The following is a 24,130-nucleotide window of genomic DNA, read 5'->3' as shown; positions in this document are numbered from 1 at the left end:
AGGGACAACTTGATTTCAATTGAATTTTATATTTTGAACATGAATCGGCAAACAAACCTGAGGTTTATCAGTACTTTGGCTCTGCATATGTTCTGATCACACATGCGCAGAGAGGAGTGAGATAATATTTTTACTCTGTCTGGCAGTCAAATATAATTGAAAATAATTCCAAACATGATGCTGTTTTTAAGGACGTCATAAAGGACACGCACAACAGGCACAAAGAAGTAATGTAACATTAAATAAGGTGGTGTAAAAGACGCTGCATCAACGGTGGTAAACTTCCGAATTTTGTTTTTTTTCTTCAACCTTTGAAATCCTCATTTTATTTCGATTGAATTATATACTTACAAGAATGTAGAATACAAGTCGCCTTTTTGACATTCTTTCAAACCCATTCTGTTTCGCATTACTTGGCCAAAATATTACGCCATTTTACGTCATCACTACCAATCAAATTTGCCGCTTATCGAATCAACCTCTGTCCTTGTTTCTCAAGCCGGTGTGGGGTAAGGTGTTCTATGAGTGCTGGTAGGGTCTTCTGCAATTATTTTGGATATTAATTTGCTCAGCCGGGAGGCGACGATGGTCCGCGTGCATTATTGAGGAAGCCCTCCCGTAAAAACCTATCTCTTCCATCAAAATTGACCAAATCAAATCGGATTTTTTTTTTCTTACTTATGGACATTACGCACAGCTTCTCGGAAATGAAATTGCGAGAAAAAAATGGAGAAAAAAAGTTCAAGTGGGCGTGGCTCTGCCCACAAGAGGCGTGGGACGCCCCTCATACAAAAAGACACAACAAGACCATGATATCTCGCTTGTGTCCAAGTTTCATCAATATCGCATCAAACGTTACGGAGCTATGCTCTGGAGAGGGTCACAAACAGACAGACACAAGACAACGAAAATAGTGGTCACTGCTGGCGCCAGCGAACCAATAATTTGAGTTGTACACTGTAATAATTGGGGTCGTTACAAAACTCGATACCATTTACTACCAAATTAAGGGTTATCATGAGGCTTTAATCTTATTTGCAATTTATGAATAATTTTATGTTTTTACTATGACTAATGCAGGTGTCTCGTGTAGGTGTCTCGGCACTTGCCTTGTTATCCAGAGATTACAGCTTCAAAATCCCTGTGCTATTAATGTACCAGTTCTTTATGTGCGGTATATATTTTTAAGCTTGTTTACAAGCAGAGACCTGTGACAAAAAAATGCATGATACGATCCTTCATGAAACTAAAAATTTGGAATGTGTTTTTTGACATGTTATTGACTTGCATCGTAAGTGTACTTCCGCTGCCAAAAGGCTGTGTACGATAGGTGTATGAAAAGTGTACTATAGGCTGCCAAAAGTAGCTTTTCATCATTTTTCATACTTTGTACTTATTTTTGGCAGGTCATGGTTGCTGAATGAAGGAGTCATTATGAGCCCTGGAGATGTCTCTCCTCAGTGGTCTCTGGAAATGAGTGGAGCAGATGTTGACTTTGGGGAAGTGCAGAACAGACCTGATCAACAAACTGTCATGGTGTTGCCTCCTTCCTCTGAATTCAATAGCCCAAGTGATTGTGGGAACTTTGGAATTCGTTATCCGAAATCTTCACGGAATACTTCATGTGCCAATCATTGTAAGTTGGTTCACATTGATGCGACGGCCAGTCCAGCTCTACGGAGAAAACGTACCTTGGCAGACCAGGCGTCTTCCATAGGAACTCCTAAGATTGATCCTGGAGGCCGGCATGAGGAGCTTATTGAAGTTGTGCATACCACGCAAAGCAAAGTAGGACTTGCACATTGCAAAGATGTTTTGCATTCTCCACCTGGCGGATCACCGGTCGCTCCTCCAGAACCTAGAGGATTAATTTCACAGGGTACAAGTGAGCAGATTTGTGCACAGTCTTTGTCAGCACCTGATAAGGGCCCCCTCAGGTTTGATTCTGCCATCCTTTGGCTGCTGTCACGGTTTTCCTATGCACTGCAACCCACAGGCTTGGTATCAGAGCTGATGATACGAACACTTCTGGATTACATAACTGTAGCTCAACAGCCTAGTGCACGAGCTGGACGCATTCTGCACCGGCTCACCTGCAATCCAAACTGCCTGGAGGTGTTCGTGCGGAGTCGTGGTCCCGCCCTTTTACACATGCGCCTCATCCATGGTGTGTTTCCTGAAGCTCTGTTGCGTGGAACATTTGAGTCTCATTCACATGAGTGTCGTCAAAGAAATGTAGCTCGTCATCGGCAGGACTCTCATCGATCAAATGGAGATGAGCAACCAAAGGTTGAATGTGATCTTGATGAGAACTCAACACTTTCAACAAGCAGCCATCAAAAACTAGGTGTGTGTGCTTGACTTTTTATTTTTATTAAAAAAAAAATATATATATATATATATATATATATATATATATATATATACATACACACATGCATACACACACATTGTGCTGCTTCCTTGCTTAGTGCTCACCATGTAATCCCTTGTGGGAATGCATTGGGCTTTTGGCCTCCCCAATCAACCCTCTATTTTTTTCGCTCTCTTTTTACACATGCTTTCCCTTCTTGAGTTACTTTGTTGTTTTAGTTTTGTTTATTTTGAAGGGCAAGTTGTCGCAGACCGGAACACCAGCTGAAAGTGTGTGATGTTGCATGGAATATGCCCTGCATACCTCAGGATCAGCGGGTAAAAGGTGGGGCAGATGAAGCATGAAGCCGAAAATGGAAACTCCTCCACACACTTTGTGACCAATGAGTGGGAAGCGGGACAGAGTGTGAAGCGAAGAAGATGGTGCTGCAAGAGTGGTGCGGTGAACAGACTGCTGGAAAAGTTTCAGTGAGAGGATGGCCAGGAGAGTCCTGCAGGAACAGTGCTGTGAGAGGAGGCTCACGGTGTGCTGACACATTGTGGTGCCTGGTGAGGGAGATGGATTGTAGAAGCGGTGTGGTAAGACCTTTGGCAGAGGATCGCAGGGCTCATAGTTTGGCCCAACCTGAGACAGCAGAAAAGGGCTTGGAGACTGCCAGCGGAGTATTTACCTCCTTCACACCCCACTGTGTGAGGCACCATTCTGCTAAATTCTTATTATTAGTCTTATTATTTTCTCTTTCTCTCTTCGCTCTCTGTTTGGATGTCTGTCGGCTTGTGATATCGTAATAATAACTAGAAAGGGCAATCAGAGATTGCAGATCCTCGCCAGAACCTGTTTTGTGTGGTGTTTGTGGAGTTTTGTGTACAGGTGCGTTACATAATTAATAAGAGACATAATTACAACTGCCACTTTAAAATTGCTGGCAGTGATGACCGAGTAACACGACGTCCCACTTTGATTGGACACCTGACCCTGACCCATGACGTTTTTCATCATTATTCAATTTAATTCAGAATGGGATTAAAATTAATTCAATTCAAATCAAATAGAATACCAAATCGGTACAGTCCTGCATTGGAGTAATCTGAAGGAACCCAAACAAGCAAAAAGCAAAGATGAAGTCAGGAGGAACCTCGATAGGATTTGCATTTCAGCTGCTACTCCTCTACCCTCAAACCGATCCAGTCACCGCCAAGTAATCTTTTTGCCAATCCAGATCAAAAGAAATTCTGGCTGCCAGACCATGTGTCCGATCAAGTTCAAACTAATAACATATATGCCCCATCACTACCGGATCATAATTGTGAAGTGTCGTGTCGATTGATTAAGCGGTTCCAGAGAAAGCATTTAATATTTTCTTCAATCCAATATGGCTGCCAAATTTTGTGACCTATCAATTGTTCCTTAAATTTGTACACCTAAGGCTTGGGGAGCATTTGTGTGAAGTTTCCCCTCGATCTGTCCAGCTGTTCTGGAGACGAAGATTTTTATAGGTTTTTGGCTAAATGCAATATGGCTGCCAAACCGTGTGAACCTTTTGTTCCTCATGAACAGGTGGTCATGCACGTAAAGTTTCGCCTCGATCTGTTCAGCCACTTCAGAGAAGATTTTTGAAGGTTATTTTTTTTTCTTCTTCTTCTTTAAACAATATGGCTGCCGAATCACGTGACTGATGCATCAGTTGTTTTTTTTTTTCCTGTGGACCATTTTATCCCGAGATGACCCTCAAAAATTTTCATAATGCTCAGATGGAGAGTTCTCATAATTGCAATTTGGTGTCTGTCTGTCAGTCTTTTTGTTTTGACTCCGATACATCCGGTCGTTACTTATCCAATCTCAACCAAACTTGCCAGGAGGATTAAGAGTCACACGATGGAGGTTGTAGTTACATAATTTGACCCCCCCCTCCTGAAGAGGATTTTCTGTCTTAGGTGAAATCTGTGTTGAGGTGTATATGAACTTTTCTAGAGCATTATTTGGTTTCTCCTAAGAACACAAGAGTAGTTCAGCATGCACGCAATATTTTTTTGAATGTGCCTCATTTTCTATAGTTTGGCATTTTCGACAAACTTGGCGTTGTCCCTTCTTTTCTATAGTTTGCCAGATGGCCTTTTCTCTGCCCCTGGCATTTTTCCCAAGAATAAAAGGAAGGAACATCAGGCCACAGACTTTGAAGGACAACAATGATGTTAACAATTGGCGTAATTGTTCTTCATTCAAAGTCTACATCAATCTCAGAAATTTATAACTTGGAACATTCATGGGTGCCAAGAGAGATCAGGATTAAAATGAAATGGAAACAGTTTTGGGAGGTGGAAGAAATGCAGAAATGTTAGAAAAAGGATCAGACTAAAAGTCCTTTGACCAAGAAGACGAAAGCGACAGGACCAATGAAAAACATTTATGTATCATCTCTTCTTCAACTTTATTGTCCTGCAGTCAACCAACATTTTTGTACAAGTACAGAAGCTTTCCTTTCATCTGTGGAGCACTGGACAAGCTTGTGCTACCATCAATCATAATCATCGTTTTACAGCCGTTTCCATGCTTGCATGTGTGAGCCGTGGTTCACCTAATGGCTGCTTTCCAGGCTGCACGATCCCTCATGTTCCCTGCACGATCCCTTGCTCGCCCTCATGTTAGGCCTTCAAATCTAAGATCTTCTCTCGGCAACACATCCCATGTTTTCCTCGGATGGCCTCCAGCTCTCCTTCCATTCACATTCATATTTATACACCTCTTCAACATATGCAAAACGTGTTCACTGAAAGGTGTTTTTCTTTTATTTATTGAATTTGAATTAAAAAGTGGAGGCTGTTTCAATAATGTTACCTTGCCCATGAAGAAAGTAAGGTAATGTTTGGCCGTTCAAACAACAGATGCATGAAATGAGGAAAGATAGTCGGAGAGGAAAGGGTATTTGTGTTTTTAATCACTCTTCCCTCATTCTTGTACATGATGCCTGTCTTTGTCTTGCTGAACTTGGAATTCATGAAAGAAACCCAGTTGACAGTGAGTGCAGTCTCGCTAATGTTAAGCATCCTCCCCCCCCCCCCTCATTCTGAATGACATGACACATGCTCCCACTCTCCAGTTGGCACAGCATGAAGCCTCCCCTCCCCCTCGTCAGCACAACGTGATGCTCCTCCACCCACCCCCACAATTGGCACAGCGTGATACCCTTCTCCCATCGGCACCCAGGATATTGGATGTATTTGATATTTTGTCCTTAAATCCACTGCAGTCATTCCAGCACTGTCCTTTATTACCTCTGCCACCGAATGGAGATGGAGGTTATGTTTGCACCCCTCTCTGTCTCTCTGTCTGTCTGTCTGTCTGTCTGTCTGTCTCTGTCTGAGCACAACATCTCAAAAAGTTATGAACTGATTCAGACAACACTTGGTGAACAGGTTGGGTATGTGACAGGGATGAATTGATTCGATTTTGGTGAAGATCCAGATCCGGATCTAGCTTATCGGTGGGATATAAAACGTAAACTGTTCAGCCTTGCGGAGGTATGCGCTCTTTCAAGTGCCGTTCTCATTAGTTTCTCAGGAGTGGCTTACGTCTTGCCACTCTCCCAGAACACCTGGATTTGTGAAGTGCTGCAGAGACTGTTGTCCTTCCAGCAAGTTCTCCATCTCAGCCAAGGAAATCTCTCATTCTGTCCGAGTGTTCATGGTTGTTGGTCATCTCCCTGACCAAGGTCCTTGCCCGGTTGCTCAGATTCGTCGGACGGCCAGCTCTAGGAAGAGTCTGGGTAGTTCCATCTTCTTTCCATTTCCTTATGATGGAACTTCTTGTGCTCTTGGAAACTTTCAACACTCTAGAAATTGTTTTATACCCTTCTCCAGATATGCCTCCTCGCAATTCTATCTCGGAGTTCTACAGACAGTTCCTTGGACTTCATGGTGGAGTTTCTGCTCTGACATACATTGTCAACTGTGGGACCTTATACAGAAAGGTGTGTTTCTTTCTAAATCATGTCCAATCAATTGAATTGGCCACAGGTGGACTCCAATGAAGTTGTGGAGACATCTCAAGGATGACCAAAGGAAATTGGATGCACCTGAGCTCAATTTGGAGTGTCATCGCAAAGGGGTTCAATACTTATTGATGCAAGACATTTCAGCTTTTCATTTTTAATTGATTTGTAAAAATTTCTCAAAACATGTTTTCACTTTGTCAGTCGGAGGTATTTTGTGTGGATCGGTGACCAAAAAATTAAATTTAACCCATTTTAAATTCAGGCTGTAACAACAAAATATGACAAAATCAAGGGGTGTGAATACTTTCTGAAGGCAATGTACGTGGTTTGAAAAAAGCAAGGATGAGGGATGCAACGTAGCACCATTTTTAAAGCATTTTCAGTATTCATCATGCTTTTTGCATAATATTATTATTATTTATTTATTTTGTTTTCCAATGCATCTTGTGTGTGTCTACAAGACTTATCACACTGCACTAAAAATCATGTAGAAAAAGTTGATGCTGGGCCGCATGCGACATTGAATGTGCTGCCAGACTATTGGAGTGTCTCAATGTTGTACGAGTGTTCTGATCTTGCATTTTGTGACTTGTACATGTGACATTTTTGAGTAATGGGATACATGTTGCACAGCAGGAACTGTGGTATGTCTAATAACTCAACTACATGGCCATTTGTTTCACGAAGTGTGTCGTGTGTAGTATGTTGGACATCAGCATGTGGTCTGGGAAGAGAAAAAAAAATTCTGGTTGTGAGCAATAGAGTCGTGCTGTTTGAGCTGCCTTGGCTTCCATGGATTCCATGTCACCAGAAGTCAGCGAAGATGATAACTACACAATTATGAAACGTTGGTTATATTACTGTTTTCCTCTTTGGTGGGATGGGGGTAGGTGAAAGTAATGTTTGATTTTTGAATCTTGACCCATTCCTAATTCTACCATCAATACCTTTGTCGTCTTTTCCTTTGAAGCGAGTATATTCAGTCATTTTCTTCCCTCGGCTCCATCTTGTGATGTCCCGTTTTGTTCTTCTCAATATTTTCTATCGAATTGAATTCCTTCTGTGCACCTTCACTCTGTTCCACATTTCCCTAGTTTGGCAGCTTTTACTGCTTCCCCATGTGTCCTTTGGCTTTATCCACACATTCCAATTAATTAAGCTGCCTGTGTCTGCACCATATATGGTTCCATTGCGCATTGTTTGTCTGCTCCGTTCCGCTCACTTGTTTGGATCAGCCTCACCCCTTTGTCGTTGGGCTCCTCCATGAGTCTCAATATCTGTAGAAAAGGCACATGAATGCAGAATGTTTTTTTTCTGGTTTGGGGAGAGGGGGAGTTGTTACCTCTGCTGCCAAAGGTGGATGGAGGTTGTTTTCACCCCTGGCTGTTTATCTGTGAACAGGATATCTCAAAAAGTTTGGATGAAATTGGTGGACAGGTTGGGTGTGTGACAAGGAAGAACTTATTTGATTTTGGTGAAGATCTGAATCTGGATACTAGAATTTTTGAAGTGAGTCTTCACCATTGAGATATAGGGCCAAAGATGATCAAAAGTTGTGGATGGATTCGGATGAAACTTGGTGGGTAAGTTGGGTGTATGATAAGAACAAGCTGATTATGTTTTGATTCAGGTCCGGATGCAGATCCAGCTTATCTGTGGGATACAAAACGTAAACTGTTCAGGCTGGTTGTAGTATGCACTTTACCGAGTGGCTGTCTCGTCCTGAACAGTGATGTACAATAGAAACCAGTTGATTGTATTTTGGTAAGGCTGAATATTTGAGTTTTTATACTTACTGATTTAACCGGGCATAGTGGCGTGCGCCTGTAATCCGGCAACTCGGAGGCTTGTGTTGGAGGATCGCTTGTGGACTGGAGCTCTGCTCTGCGCTGGGCCTCGCTATGAGAGGATGTAGGGCAGCCCAGAATCATGGCGAAACCCAATCCATATCCCTGTGTCGTAAGAGGTGACCAGGGTTGCGTCAGGAAGGGCATCTGGCATAAAACCTATGCCAAATCAGTATGCGGATCATGACGGATGATCCGCTGTGGCGACCCCTAACGGGATCACCCGAAAGAAGAAGAAGATACTTACTGATTTCGGTGATGTCACAGTGAAGTCAAGCCCTGTGTCCTTTATGGTGATATTCAAGTGAATCGGTAGCTGGTAATTGTGGCTTCGAATCTTCCTGGTATATTTTTGTAACTGCCATGACGTCTGTTGTTACACAGGCTCCCAGTTGTTACGGAACTTGCGAGTGCAGGCAGTATCGGATTTTGGTGTTGGCACTCTGGCGCACATGCTGTTGGCAGCGCGTTCTGATGATCGTGTGGCATGTGCTCTTGCTCTACCATACATGTACAGGTAATACTGTGGCTTGGCATCATGTGGTAATACTGAATTCCTTCTGTGCATCTTCACTGTGCAGAGTGCACCTTCACTCTACCATACATGTACAGGTAAAACTGTGTCTTGGCATGGCCATACTGTGGCTTGGCATAATGACACTTTCAGGAAGAATTTTTTGTCTTTATCAAAGCCACACAAAATGTGCTGTTCAAGAACTAAGGGAAAATTTTTTAATTTATTTTGCAGGAATGAACCTCTGCGGCGAAAGATGCTTGTGGAGTACTCTGGCCTGCGTTTTCTCCTGCACACCATGCTGCAATGTACAGATGCCTCTTATATGCCCATGGCAGTGGATGCTCTGAGCTGCTTATCTGATGTGCAAACGAGAAATCTCACAGCGGATTCACCAGGAAGAAAGTATTTCATGGAAGAAGCCACCACTGTGCCGGAGCATGCAGCAGTCTTTCGAGGTGACACCTTACAAGAGCCCCACTGTGCTTACAGGAGCATTCAGGAACACTTGAACTGTCTACAGTGTGGGAGCAATATTTTCACAGATTGTCAATGTGTGCTATCATCTGCTGAGGGTAGTGATGTGGTATATTTTCGGTTGGATAGTGGCAAACTCGTCAGAGCACATAGGAGCACTGTTGCAGGGTCTTCAGAGGTTTTTGCAGCGATGCTGCAGGGACATTTTGCTGAAGCATGCCTCAACGAGATTCCAGTTTGCGATGTCACCGATTCGGCATTTCTGCTCCTCATGCATCATCTCCATGGTTGTAACCTCTGCACATGCCCTATACTGTGTGCCAACTGTACCATTCACACTTCTGGACCATTTGATGATGACCCGGAACCTGCAGATGAGCTGAAAGATGAAGTCGAGACCATAGAGACTACACTCAATAACTCAACTCAGCACTTTGCTATCGGAAAGCCTTTCCCAAATGAACTTTCTCAACTGATGGCTCTCGCTAACCGGTTCCTCTTGGGTAGTTTAAAGTCAGAACTTACAAGTCTAATGCAATCACAACTCTCCTGGCACTACCTTTCCCAAGTGTTCGCGTTCGCTCACCTCCATGGTTTTGAGGATTTGTGTCTCAGTTGCTTACGATATCTGTGTACAGCACCGCTATCATTGTTCCAACGAACCTTGTGCTTGCAGCACATCATGCAGAGTGGAGTTGATGTTGAGAAGATGGAAGACATTTTACACTCTGTGCTGCTGCTTTACACATGATTGCATTCAATAATTAATTACAAAAGAGACCCTTCTGCTTATCTTTTTTATTACAATTATTTCTAAGTCAAACACATCCCATTATGACGTAACATTATTAATTTTGAACACCAGTTGTAAAGCATGTATGTTAAGTCTGCCCTGTGGGAACGTACAAGTAATTTTGCTTTTTGTGGTACAAATGCACTGTATACTGTATATTGTAATGATGTACAAATAAACCAAATTTTTTTTGTTGTTTGCATTCAAGTATCACAAGTTTGTTCATGATATTTGAATGTCCAAGTATAGTGATGTTGGTTTTTTTAACCCTCCAAAAAAGTTATACTTGATGGGGGAAAAGTTTGTTACAATGTGTTAACCTTCTATCAAGACTGTCACAATCATCATTTCAAGTTTATGGAATACCACTTTCCATACCATTTGTTGTCCCCCGCTCCTCCGACAAGGTCAGAGACGGGGGACATAAAAATGAGCTCCGTCCGACTGATCAACCGAACATCCGTCTATGTACTTCTGTGCACGTGATATTTCAAAAACCATTTAACATTTAGCTTTCACATTGCAGATATCTATTCCTAATGACTGGCAACCTGATTAGATCTCGGCTGTATTCTGTTGCCATGGCAACCATCTTGGTAATTTGGCTTGTGTACCTGATATTTGAAAAGCGTTCAAGATTTAGCTTTTGTATTGCACAGATCTATTCCTCATACCACCCAAAAGGTGGGGATCTAAAGTATCAGCTCCTTTATGATTTTGCATTGAAAAATAGGCCATAGTGACCTTTTCACTGCTGTGTTTGCAGCTCAAAGCAGTTTGTGTCATTTATACCACATTTTGTTTTTGTGGCCATGACCTGAAAAAAAGTGCATGAATTATATTTTTAAGGCTGTTGAAACCATTATACACCTGACAAAATTCTAATAACAAATGACTGAAAGATTGCAAATTACATCCAAATAAGTCAAAAAATAGACTTCTTCTCCACACCTTCAGATAGCAATTCTTAAATTACCACACAAACAAAACTGATGCATTAAAAAAAGCCTCATCCAATTATAATGCTACAATCGGAAATTAAAATGAGCCGAACAATGAAAATAATGTTTTAATTCCTTTTCTGGTTCGTCTGCTTCCTACAATCCTGAAGATTTTTGCAGAACTTTTGTGCGTGCGTGTGCACCGCAAGTGCAAAATCCAGGGTTCACATAACTCTGTGGCTTCTCATCAAGTAGAGGTGAAAGATTGATGGACGTTGCTGTCATCATTTCAAACAGCAGGTCATTCCATGCCTTCACCGTCCTGGAGAAGAAGGAATATTTGTGTTATTCAGTCCTCAATTGTGGACTCTGGTAGCCATCCATGAACATGCACATGCATCGTTTGTCTTACTGCAGGAGTAATGTATGGTTTGCAGTCAAAGATGACCAGGTTGTGTATCTTGCACATCAACAACCTGGCATTTTCTTTACTTTTGTCCAATCAAGTTGCTTTTGCATTCCTGGCACTGGTCTGGATGTTATGGTTCCCATTTAGTGTGTATCTGCTTACCTTCACAAGTAGGTGTGTGTATTTCTTCGTGGATGGTCCCACACTAGCTCTCGAGTCTGACGAAGGCCCAATATTCCACCAGACATCTGAATTTGACTGCATACCACTTACCTCTCTACATGTCCATTCTCTATAGGCTCAAGGTCAACAACTAAGGTGGTATTTCTAAAATCCTTGATTTTCATCTGATTGACTTGAAATTTGAAGAGGATATATATTGCAGGTCACTGAAAACAACCACGAATTATTTTGGAGGTCCACATTGGCCAAAACGTCAATATCAGCCGAATTTCTAAAATTAACAATTTTCATCCAATTCACTTGAAATTTGAAGATGAGTTGCACATTTGGTTGTTGAATTCAACCACCAATTATTTTTGAGATCATATTTGTTTTATGGATTTGCAAGTATCGTGCTCTGCTTGACATCTTCTTGTTTCTCTGTTTGTCTGTCTGTCTGTCGCCTTCAGGTCGGAATTTTAAAACTATCTTCACGAAACTTCACCACATAGTCGAATTTGCAGAAGGAAGAAGCCTTATGTTTTTGAGGTCAAAAGGTCAACGTCTGCCAAAGGTGAACAACTGAGGTGGTGTTTCTAAAATCCTCAATTTTCATCCGATTGACTTGAAATTTAAAGAGGATTTATATTTCAGTTCATTGAATTGAACTAGCCAATTATTTTTGAGATCAACATAGACCAAAAGGTCAACAACTTAGGTGGTATTTCTAACATTCTCAATTTTCATCCGATTGACTTGAAATTTGAAAAGGATTTAAATTTCAGGTCACTGAATTCAACGAGCCAATTATTTTTGAGATCAACATGAACCAAAAGGTCAACATCGGCCCAAGGTCAACAGTTAAGACTATTTCTAAAATCCTCAATTATAATCTGATCGACTTGAAATCTGAAGAGGATTTATATTTCAGGTCACTGAAATCAACCATGATTTATTTCTGAGGTCAACATTGGCTGCATTTCTAAAATTGTCAATTTTCATTTGATTGATTATATATATATATATATATATATATATATATATATATATATATATATATATATATATATATATATATATATATATATATATATATATATATATATATATATATATATATATATATATATATATATATATATATATATATATATATATATATATATATATATATATATATATATATATATATATATATATATATATATATATATATATATATATATATATATATATATATATATATATATATATATATATATATATATATATATATATATATATATATATATATATATATATATATATATATATATATATATATATATATATATATATATATATATATATATATATATATATATATATATATATATATATATATATATATATATATATATATATATATATATATATATATATATATATATATATATATATATATATATATATATATATATATATATATATATATATATATATATATATATATATAGTTGTGAATCGGGAAACCATGATTACACACAACATTCAGGTTCCTAAAGCTCAGTTATCTCGTTAAGTGAATGTTCCAGAGATGGCTCACCTTCCATTGTTTAATGGGTAAAAATCGATTAAATGCGCGCTGTGATTCATTTTAATAGTTAGGGTTCGATCACAACACAAAGGAAGACGACCCTCCCCCTCTTCTGCGAAGAGGAAGAAGAGCCCTCCCATCCCGTGATTCAAGTCGTAAACAACTCCCTCCCACCCACGTTTGTGGGGGGGGGGGATGGCGCACGAGGGCATGAGTCGAGCCGGGAGCGGGGGAGGGGCGGAGAGGAATAAGAGGGGGACCCTCTGCTTGGCTCGATTTGGTTCTTGGTTCTCGTGGGGAGAGTTGTTCATCGGAGGAGTTGGTTCTTGTCGGGGGGTTGTTCTTCGGGTGGCTGTTGCTCTGCTTCGTGGCCTGATTCGGCTGGCTCTTTTAGGTTCGTGGAGCTGCCTTGTGGTCTCTGCTTGATTCCCAGCTTGGTGAGACTCCTTGTCCTCATCTTGGTAGGTGGTTCTTCGGGAAGGTGATGCATCGTCGGGAAGGATCGGCACTTCGTCTCATCAGCACGTGGTCCGGAGCGCGAAGGGATCCGCCGGAGCTCGGAAAAGGATCGCGGTGATTGGATCCAGCTCGCCCACGCTGGTGCCTGGTCCGAACAGCTTGAAGACCACATGAGGTGGAAGTTCCCAGATAGACCTGGGCTTCAGCTCATCTGTCCTCCGAGCTGAAGACCATATTAAAGGCATCAGCCACCATTTCTTGGGTGTGTTTGTGTCCGTGGGCCTGTCTAACAAGTCGAGAACTGTTAAGTGCTTTCTGTGCTGCAAATGATTGCATTGCATTTCGTATAGGTCAGGTCAGGTATGGGAGCATGTGCCAGAACAGCGCGTCGCTGCGTCCACTTTCCGCCGGTACTCCAGGGGCCTCCGTCTGGCCATCCCCCAGGCAGATGCCAGGCCCATCCCCATCTCCTTGAGATGATGGTCAACCTGCTGCAACCATGAGGCATGTGGTCGGCCCACTGGCCTCCTCCACTCATGAGACTCCCTCGCTGAGAGAATCTGGTGAGCAGGATCAGCATCAGGAAAATGAGCCACATGTCCATACAGCCGCAGCTGACGCTCACGGACGATGCAGGTAACAAATCTCATCCGAGTCTCTCTCAGCAACCGCTCGTTGGACACAAAATCCGACCAGCGATAGCCAAGGATTCTCCGAAGAGACCTGGTACCAAAGGAATTAAGTCTCCGTCTCAGATCCTTGGTCAAAGTCCAAGTCTCGCACCCATAGAGCAAGACTGGAAGTACCAAGGACCTGAAGACTCGGACTTTCGTCCTCCCGCACAGGTACCAGCAGCGCCACACCCCATGATCCAGTGAATCCATGACTCCCCAGGCCCGACCCAGACGTCTATTGACCTCCGGCTCACAACCTGCGGAGACAGGAATATCACTGCCAAGGTAAGTGAATCTATCCACGACCTCAACATCCTCACCACAAACAGACACAGACAGGACAGCAGCATCCAAGATGTCACCGAAAGCCTGGATCTTAGTTTTGACCCAAGAAACCCGTAATCCCAACGGCACCGACTCCTCATTCAGCACCTCGAGGACCCCCAAAAGGATGTCTAAAGTCTCCGCAAAGATGACTGCATCATCTGCAAAATCAAGGTCTGAGATCTTGACATTGCCAAACGATGCACCGCAACTTGATCTCTCCGACATCCTCCCAAAAATCCAGTCCATACAAGTGCTGAAAAGTGTGGGGGCAAGTACACATCCCTGACGAACTCCAGTAACAACTGGAAATAAGTCAGAGATGGTACCACCACACTTCACAGCACTCTCAGTACCAGAGTAGAGTTCAGACATCAGATCGATCAGTTTCGGTGGCACCCCACGAAGACCAAGAATCCTCCAGAGGACATCCCGATTCACTGAATCGAACGCTTTACAGAGATCAACATAGGCTGCAAGCAGCCCCTGCCGAAACTCTCGTCTGCGTTCGGTGAGGACACGAAGTGCAAGGATACGGTCAATCGTTGACCTCTTTGGTGTAAAGCCTGACTGCTCTGGACGCTGGTGCTCAAGCAGATGGTGGCGAACCCTATCAAGAATTATATCTGAGCAAAGACCTTGCCCGGCACTGAGAGCAGCGTCACCCCTCGGTAGTTGTTGCAGTCTTGGCGATCACCCTTCCCTTTCCAGAGAGGGACAACAAGGCCCCTCTTCCAGTCAGTTGGGATGATGCCTGTGTTCCAGGCAGAGCACAAAACTGCATACAACGACACGAGTGCAGCATTTCCACCAGCCTTGAGAAGTTCAGCATGGATGCCACAGATCCCTGGAGCTTTGCCCCGTTTCAACTGGTTCACCGCAGCCCGTGTTTCCACAAGCGAAGGTGGACCACAGTTGATTCGAGGGTCAGCAACAGGGATTGTAACACCCTTGACGTCCAACTCGACAGCTGGGGGATCAGCCTGGTACAACCGCTCAAAGTAACCGGCCCAGCGGGCCTTCACTTCAGACTCCTCTGTCTGATCCGGCCATGCCCAAAATCAAAAGGGTTCTTCCTTTTCAGGTGGATCATGTGTGACCCAAATTTCAAATCGATATGGCGAACAGTTTATGAGTTATCGCACTCACAGCTATAAATGTTGACGCCCGGACGGACGGACGGACGGACAGCCGGACGCCCTGGGTGACAACAATATCACCCTTCCGCCACACGGCGGGGGATAAAAAAAAAGTATATACAGTAGATATAGATGGTAATGTTTTTTTCTATGAATTAAATAGAGTCATTATTCAACTGAAGATTTTGAAGATTATGGGAGTGATTATGATACTGAGAGTTTGTGTTCAAATGATAGTTATGAAAGTAGTTTTATGGATGATTGTGAAAGTACCGATGAAAGTGAAGATGGTACCAAAGATGAACTTTAGTTTAAGTAAAGTTTTACTTTATAAATATGTAAGATTTTAAGCCTCTTGAATTCCCTGATTCTCCAGATGACAAATTTGACAATTGTCCTGCATGCGATAGAGAGGGATTAAACACAGAGTCAAAAGCCTATAAACAATGTTTATTCTGTGATTATCTTCTAATTTATGACAATAAAAAATATAAAAAGGAAAATAATTATTTTAGATTTGCACCAAAAATGAATTACTTCACAAGACTGATTAGAGAAATGAATGTAAAGTATGAGGGTGATAACACACTTTTCCTTACAAGGGAAGAAACTGAACGCATGAGAGAAATGTTCAAAGGATTGTTGTTATATATTATTCACGATTATCATTTTCAGGGAAATATCAACACAATATATTGTATAAATAAAATAATGGATTATCTTGAAATTAAACCTGAACTTGGGAAAAAATATAGTTTCTAAAAAAGCCAATAATAAATTAAATTACCTGTTTTCCATATATATAAATGAATGATTTTTTACCCATTTGGAAAAATAAGAGAAAATTTAACAACCATAAAAATCTTCCAAATTCATTAAGATGTCTCGTAGTTGGTTCAAGCGGATGTGGAAAAACCTGCTTACTTTTAAAGATGCTCCTTACTCCCAACTTTTTAGATTATGATAATTTAATAATTTTCACAAAGACGAGTTTTCAACCTGAGTACCAACTCCTCTCACAAGGTTTTAATGCTGGTCTTCAAAAAGAAGATATAATCGTTTTATTTAAACTTCAAAACAATCTAAATTATTATAACATTGAAGATATAATACAACTATTTTGTGATACACGGATATAAAAAGAAATCAAAACTGAAAACTTGTATTCTTAGTGATAATACGGATGATATTCCGTCTCCCCAAGATTTGGATAAATCAAAAAAGAACCTCGTTATCTTTGATTGTGTTCATGACAGAAACCAAACGGTAATGGACAGCGACGACACAAGAGGGTGACATTCTTCTTGTAATTGTATTTATCTTAGTCAATCGGACTTTCAACTTCCTCGTCATTCCATAAGAAACAATGCTAATACTTTTATTTTATTCAAGTTAAATTCAATAGATATAAACAATTTTTGGAGAGACAATTGTTCTTCATTATGCAGTAAAAAGAATTTGGGGATTATATGAAGCACATGACTGAAAAATAGAAATATATTGTTGTGAAACAAGATGAGATAATGAGGGATATATTTTTTTGTTTTATAAACAATTACAGATATAAACCTTGTGGGTAAATCTGCTTCTAGAAAAAAAAAAAACTTTCATAAATCAAGGTTCTTGCAAAGTACAAATGAGAATATTGTAAATTTACTTAAAAGAACACCCCGTGATATGCATTGTATCAACAACAACGAGATAAATAAGACCTGGAGAAGTAAAAGGTGAAGATTATCATGATATTTCAGTGGAGGAACATATGCGATTGAGGAATGAAGGTCAAATATTTGAGGAGGTTTCTCTTGGTACAACAAAATATTCACATTGTAATAGTGAGTTAAAGAAACTAAAATCTGGTGGTCTTGGGATATTAGAAACGAATCCAGAAGGAGCGAGACAAATTATTAAACATCTGAGGGGGGTCAAGATTTTATCATTCGGTTTTGATGTTGATGAAGAAACTCAATGCAGACGTATGAAAAGCAGAGATGCAAGTATTAGTGAAGAAGAAATTACAACTCGTATTGATGTTAATAAAGAATTTGATGAAATATTTAAGGAAAAGGATTTATTTGAACACATCTACTTGGATGATGAAGAAAAGGAAAATTTCCCTGTTGATCTTTACAATTCATTAAATGATATTTTCCAATAAATAAATGGATGCGAAAGAAAGAGCAAGAAGATTTAAGGTTTATCAAGAGTTGGTTTCAAAAGTTGTAAAACAACAGGAAGACATAAAGAAGAAACGCAGACAGAAACTAACGGGTGAAGAAGCATTTGAAAGAAAACAAGAGAAATTTTTTAAACCACTTTTAAAAACTTCTCTAGAAAAAATTATAGATGTTTCCACAGTTCCCACAAGAGAATATACTCCTAAAAACTTCAAATGTTAAAATATTTCAGTCAAATGATGGAGGAAGAATTAGAGCATATAGGAGAATTAGAATATGATGATGAAGGATTATTTCAACAACTGGAAGAGATTAATCAACCCCCTGATTATATTGTGAATGCTCTTCAAAACAATGAATATTCAGTGGATTCAAAAACCAAAGCAGGACTCATTTCAACAGAACAACCAGCAATATTTCATCTTGTTCAAGAAAAGGGATTGATATATATTTAATGATGAATTAAAGTTCTTGAGTTCTGCTTAACCCCCTGTTAAACTAACTCCGAGATTAATGTTTCTTCTCACAAAAGATGGAAGACAAGGTTCAAATGTGAGGGATGAATCAAAGTATTTTGATAAACCATTGGATATGAAAAATAATGTTGATAGAGTATATATTGATCTGCTGAAAACTCTTAATGAAAGGGTTAGTCTTCCTGGTAAAAGTAGGAAGAATGAGAAGGAGAAACATTATTCAGGCTTTAAGTATCCTTGGTTCAGGTGTTCGTTTTCTTCCAAATGACCCATCACAATCAGTTAAAAGACTGTTATTGTTGTTATGTCGTAAGAAGGCTGGAAATAATTGTTTTAATGAAGCATTGGCCATTTTAGACCAGTTGATGAACATGAAAATAATTAATAAATATCAATATAAAGACATTTTATCTCGTATTAAATAAGATGAGAAGCACAATCCTAAGTTTTAATTTCACAACAAGCGACCACACATCTCCATTCCCATACCCACTACAACTTGACACAACAAAAGAATATGAGGCGTTTTTGTTGTCCATGGAAACTTATCATACCTTATTTCATATTACCGCAAAAAATGACAAGTTTCGTTCTAATCTGGGAAGTGGATATAAAACGATAACAGTCTCACCCGGAGCATATGAGATTTCTCAAATATCTTCTGAAATTATTCGTCTTATGAAAGAACAGGGTGATGAACCCAAAAATATTGTTATAGATATTCAAAGACATACTTCAAAAACATACTTCAAAATCAACGATGAAACTTAAAAATAACTACAAGGTTGATTTCACAATTGATAATTCATTTCGAGAGTTATTGGCTTTCTCCTCAAAAAAGATTGAAACTAATGGGAAGTTTTACAGTGATAATGTCATTCAAATATCCTCAGGAATAAATTTGGATTTAATTCACTGTGATTTGATTGATGGTGCTTATAATGATGGAATAAGAACAAATTCAATATTTTCATTAAGTGCATACTCAACCCCAATTGGTTATAAATTCCATATGGAATCCAAAAATCTGGTTTATCTCCCTGTGTCTGGAAAAACCATACACAGAGTAAATTTTAGGATAACCAACCAAGATAATCGTATGATTTCTTTTAATGGAGAAGTTATATCCATCAGAATTCACCTACGTGAAGTTTCCAATTAATAAATACGATGGTTATTGTGAGGAAGCACCAGTTGGGAAAATATAAAATAATTACAGGGGATGGGATGTTCCTTTCCCCATACTACAAGGGTGAAGGTATGTATCTTGGTCGAGGATACTATAAACCTAAGAGACAAAGGGGTGTCGGACATTAATTTAGAGAAGATGGGATTGATACTCTAATGGGTATCGGTTCAACTATTCTTCAACATAAAGACCTAATTGGTTCAACTGCTTCTGCTGTGGGAAATGTATCGGGTGCTATAAAGAGTATAAAAGATGCCCAAAAGGAATCTTATAAATTACAAGCAATAAAAGAAATTAAGAAATGCAAAACTCAGTTGTCTCCGCAAGAACGACAGAAAATAATTCAAACACTTGGGTCAGGGTTTCAAAAGTTTTAACATTTTTTTCTGAAATATATGCAAGAATGGAAGCAATTGATAGTATCGATGATTTGGATGATGCCATTGTCATCTCAAATTCCACTAAAAAAGAAGATTACTTCAAGGTAAATGCAATAACTGGAACAAACTGGAATGGAAATGGTACAAAAAGTTTTGAAATAAATAATCAACAAACTTATTTGAATCTATCCGAAAGTTTCTTGTTGTGTAAATTCAAATTCACAAAGGCTGGGAATAACACAAACGCGACACTCGTCAATGATTTCTTCTGGAAAATGTTTGATAGTTTTCGTTTATACATTGGAACACAAGAAGTTGAAGCTGTTGATTATGTCTCTGCTGTATCTGAAATGATGAAAGTTACACTATATTCATTCAGTGATAGAATGGGAAAGGGGGCTGTCGAAGGTTTTATTCCTGATATGTCAACGGGAGCAAACACAGACCCTGGATATAGTCAAAGGAAAGGCATGTATAATGATGATGCAAAAGCAGTTAATTGATTTACTATGGCAGTTCCTCTTCAAGGTATATTTGGATTTTGTGATCATGATAAAGTTTTGTATGGTCTTAGAATTAGATTTCAACTACAAAGGAATGATAATGAAAATAGATTACTTTTTGGTGCTGCTTGTGCATTTGGTGATCAAAATAAATTTGTAATTGATGAAATGAGTTGGTATATTGGTGAATATACTCCTAATCTTAAACAGAAGAGATGTTGAACAGAAGACTTAACTCAAAGAAACCACTCAGTGGATCATACCTCAAACGAAGATGTCAACACGTTAAACTCAACCAAACCACTGACACGTGGAATTTGGGTGTTCTGGAAGGAAAGCCACGATATCTGTGGATTATTTTTAAAAACCAGATGGTGATACTGCTCCAGATAAGAATAATGCATTGAGTGATAATGCTGAGGTGAAACAACTTCGTGTTTCTCTCGATGGAATATTTTATCCACGAGACAGATTGGAAATTAATTGGGAAAAAATGATTTTGCTGAAGCATACAAGTCTTACCAAAAGGTGTGTGAAATTAATGGAAATAAAGAACCAATTTTAGACATGACAGCATTTAAAAGTTTGTATACAATCTATGCGTTTGACCTGAGTGCTCAAAAGGAAACTATAAAGTCGAATCAAATGGATACTTCCCTATTAATTGAAAGAGGAGAGAGTGAAGAAGTTGATACATATTGTTTGCTTTTGGAAGAAACAGAATTGCAGATTAATACAGATAATGGTGTTATGATAAGTCTCACATAATTTTTTGTTAAATAAATGATTGGTAAAGTACCAACTGCGGTATATGGTAATCAAATCAGTCTTCATAAACTATCATCTTGTATTCAAAATCAAAGCCTTGTATGATTAACGTTAATACAATTCAGAAAAAAGGAGCAGTAAGAATTGATGTTTTGCTCACAAGAGAACAGGTGAAAATCTTGAACGATACTGGCTCACTTAAAATTAAAATGACAAAACCAATGTTGAAAAAAATATTCAATAAGAGAGACGAGTGGAGGATTTCTCCCATTTCTAATTCCTTTGTTTGTTGGATTAAGTGCGGTTGGAGCATTGACGGGTGGGATTTCAACAGCGTTGAAAACTGCCAACGAAAGGAAGGCTCAACTCCGGGCTCAAAAAGAATTGGAAAGATATAACAAAGAGATGGAGAAACAAATTCGTGGAAGTGGTGTTATTGTAGATTTTGCTGAAAAATTTGAAAGTCTGCCTGATAAAGTGAGATTGTTACTTGGAGATATGCTTTCTTCTATCGCACAAGCAGGTGTAAAATTAACTAAAAGGGGTAATGGATTATATCTTTCTCATAAATAAATGAGCATTGATGAGTGATTTAAAGAATTTGGAAAGAATACAACATCAAATTTACAACTTTTCATATATTGTAAGAAATTAAAAATTCATAATGTGGTTATTTGTATGAGGGATTAACATGCATGCCTAAACATACAAATAATATTATTATGAACTTAGAAGATAATAGTGGGAAAGGTTCTCATTGGGTTTGTATTTTTAATCGTCAAGACAAATATTATTTTTGATAGTTTTGGTCTTCCAACATCTTAAATTCTTACAGAATGGTGTTTATCAAACATTTCAAGTCCAAGAATTAAATTCCAAGTGTTGTGGTCAATTATGTCTATCTGTGTTATTTCAACTCAACAAAAATAAAAATAATTTATGACTATTTTTAATCTAATATAAATGACTTATGATGGTAAAGATGGTTCTATCTTTGGTGTATCCCAAGAAATGGATATTGATTTATCAAATTATTACACAAAGGCACAGGCTGAATGACAGAAATATAGTACAACAAAATATTAATATGAAAAATGCTTATTAATTAATAAACTATCCAAGCCCGACTGACGTGAATGACTTGTTGAGATGAAGTGATTTATCACAATATATATCCTTAAATAAACAGCCATGTATTCCCAAGATACAGAAGTGTTGATTTTATATCCAGGTCATAGAGAATTCACAGTTTCAATTAAAATAGATTTTATATAAAGAAGGGCATATCGTTTGTTTGAGAATAGAACAATGGGGGTATGATATGAATGATTTAGGGTATAATTGGTCATTTAAAATTGACCTAGAAGACTTGGAACAATTAAATCAGTTTCGAAGGAAGAATATTATTCACTTGGTATGGAGAATGAGTTTTGTGGAAGCACGATTGGTGAACAACAAATAGAAGAATTTAATAAGGGTAAATATAATAATGGTTTTGCCCGAGTTTATATCATGAAAACAGAAAAAACACGATTATATAATAAGTAAGGAAATACAAAATGATTTAACTCTGGGAAGATGTGGAGGGAGGTGTTTCGTGTCATAATATTATTCTGTCATATATTTCTAATATGGCACATGCTCCCATACCTGACCTGACCTGACACAAGCCACACCCACATAAACGCCATCCACAGAAGCCCGCCCACACAAGCCCCACCTCCCTCATCCCCTCTGTGCACCCCCACCTTTGACCCACCACCTCCCTCATCCCACCACCCACCCTTCCCCACACACACATGGGGTTGGGAGGGGGTGGGATGAGGGGGGTGATGGGTCGTTGGGGGAGCGCACCTACCCCCCCCCACCCCCACCCTTCTTTAAATCTCCTTGATTCTTTTCTTGTAGTTAAGAATCAGATAATTATAAGAAAAACAAGCATAATTAATCCACATTGATCGTATTAAAAATTCAGTTGTAAAAATAAATGATATTTCCAAGCAGTCTGCTTCAGATGTCTTGAGTGTCAGGTCAGATTCCTGCAGACGATTAACTTATGTGCTTGGTTCATCCAGACAGGTGTTTAAACTGAAAAATAAATAAAAAATAATGTGCTAAAACTCAGGAGAGATTTCGAGACAAGCAGAGACATATTGACAGGCGGAGACAGATAGGGAAATCGACAAAGAGATATATACAGACAGATTGATAGACAAACATAAATGTATATATTGTTACGGTTGTGGAAATTCGCATTACACCATAAAGAGTCCTCAGGTGAGATATATCGATAAGTCAATGTGTCGTTAGCCCAAACCCGTTGTATAGAGGGAATTTATGTGATCCATCCGGGCTGCGACACTTTGAGTTAGCCATTTTTCTGTTCAATCTGTTATTTCAAACAAACAGCATCTCAACAACCACACCATCCCCACCACAGCGCCAACCACACTACAACCGCGCCACCTCCACCACCTACGCTACCACATATTCGCCACTCGCCATTCAATAAGCACCGTGCGGTCACGATCTCCGCGGAAGAACAAAAACCACCAACGATGCTTGTGGGCTTTTCCCGCCATTTTTCCCCACGCTTGGTGTGAAGGAAGGGGGAAGGGCAGCTCACCGCCGATTGGTGGATGAACAGCCTGAGGCGGTCGGGGTGAGGGAATGCCCCTTTTCGAGAACCTTCTCGAAGGAGGGTGGAGCTGAAAACGGGGCAGGGCGAATGGGCAGAGCCGGCCCCTACAAAAGGGACGAACGAGTTGGTCTTCAGTTTTGGGTTGGTTCGGAGTTCAAGTTGGGTTTTTTTTGGTTGGTTGCTCGGTTGGTTCTGAGTTATGTGGAGTTCGAAGTGAGCCTTCTGGTTCGGGTCGCGAGCTTGTGGTTCCTGCCCTGTTCGGCGATCCTCGCGCGGGCCCTGGGACCCCGTGCACGAGTGCGGGAAGTAGCGCCAA

The 24,130-nt window shown here is 39.7% G+C and overlaps 1 protein-coding gene and 1 long non-coding RNA gene across 5 annotated transcripts in view; one reads left to right on the top strand and one right to left on the bottom strand.

Moving 5' to 3' along the window:
• The window catches only part of ARMC5 (armadillo repeat containing 5), a 30,570-nt gene extending 20,379 nt beyond the window's left edge, over window positions 1–10,191 (top strand). For all 4 annotated transcript variants that reach the window (XM_085879600.1, XM_085879601.1, XM_085879602.1 and 1 more), the window contains 3 exons: window positions 1,407–2,347; window positions 8,597–8,729; window positions 8,961–10,191. In XM_085879600.1, coding sequence (XP_085735726.1) covers window positions 1,407–2,347; window positions 8,597–8,729; window positions 8,961–9,954 — 2,068 coding nt within the window. In that variant the 3' untranslated portion in view covers window positions 9,955–10,191. The remainder of the gene's footprint in view (window positions 1–1,406; window positions 2,348–8,596; window positions 8,730–8,960) is intronic.
• Window positions 10,192–10,196: 5 nt separating this feature from the next.
• The window catches only part of LOC147028839 (uncharacterized), a 15,798-nt gene continuing 1,864 nt past the window's right edge, over window positions 10,197–24,130 (bottom strand). Inside the window, exon 3 of the long non-coding RNA XR_015057728.1 lies at window positions 10,197–11,259. This is a non-coding gene — a long non-coding RNA (uncharacterized LOC147028839). The remainder of the gene's footprint in view (window positions 11,260–24,130) is intronic.

Source organism: Eptatretus burgeri, chromosome 4, assembly GCF_056783735.1.
Source record: "Eptatretus burgeri isolate ZD-2024b chromosome 4, Ebu_testis_v1, whole genome shotgun sequence".
Taxonomy (NCBI): Eukaryota; Metazoa; Chordata; class Myxini; order Myxiniformes; family Myxinidae; genus Eptatretus; species Eptatretus burgeri.
Note: the sequence above shows the minus strand (reverse complement) of the source record. Positions and strands in the feature narration are given on the sequence as shown.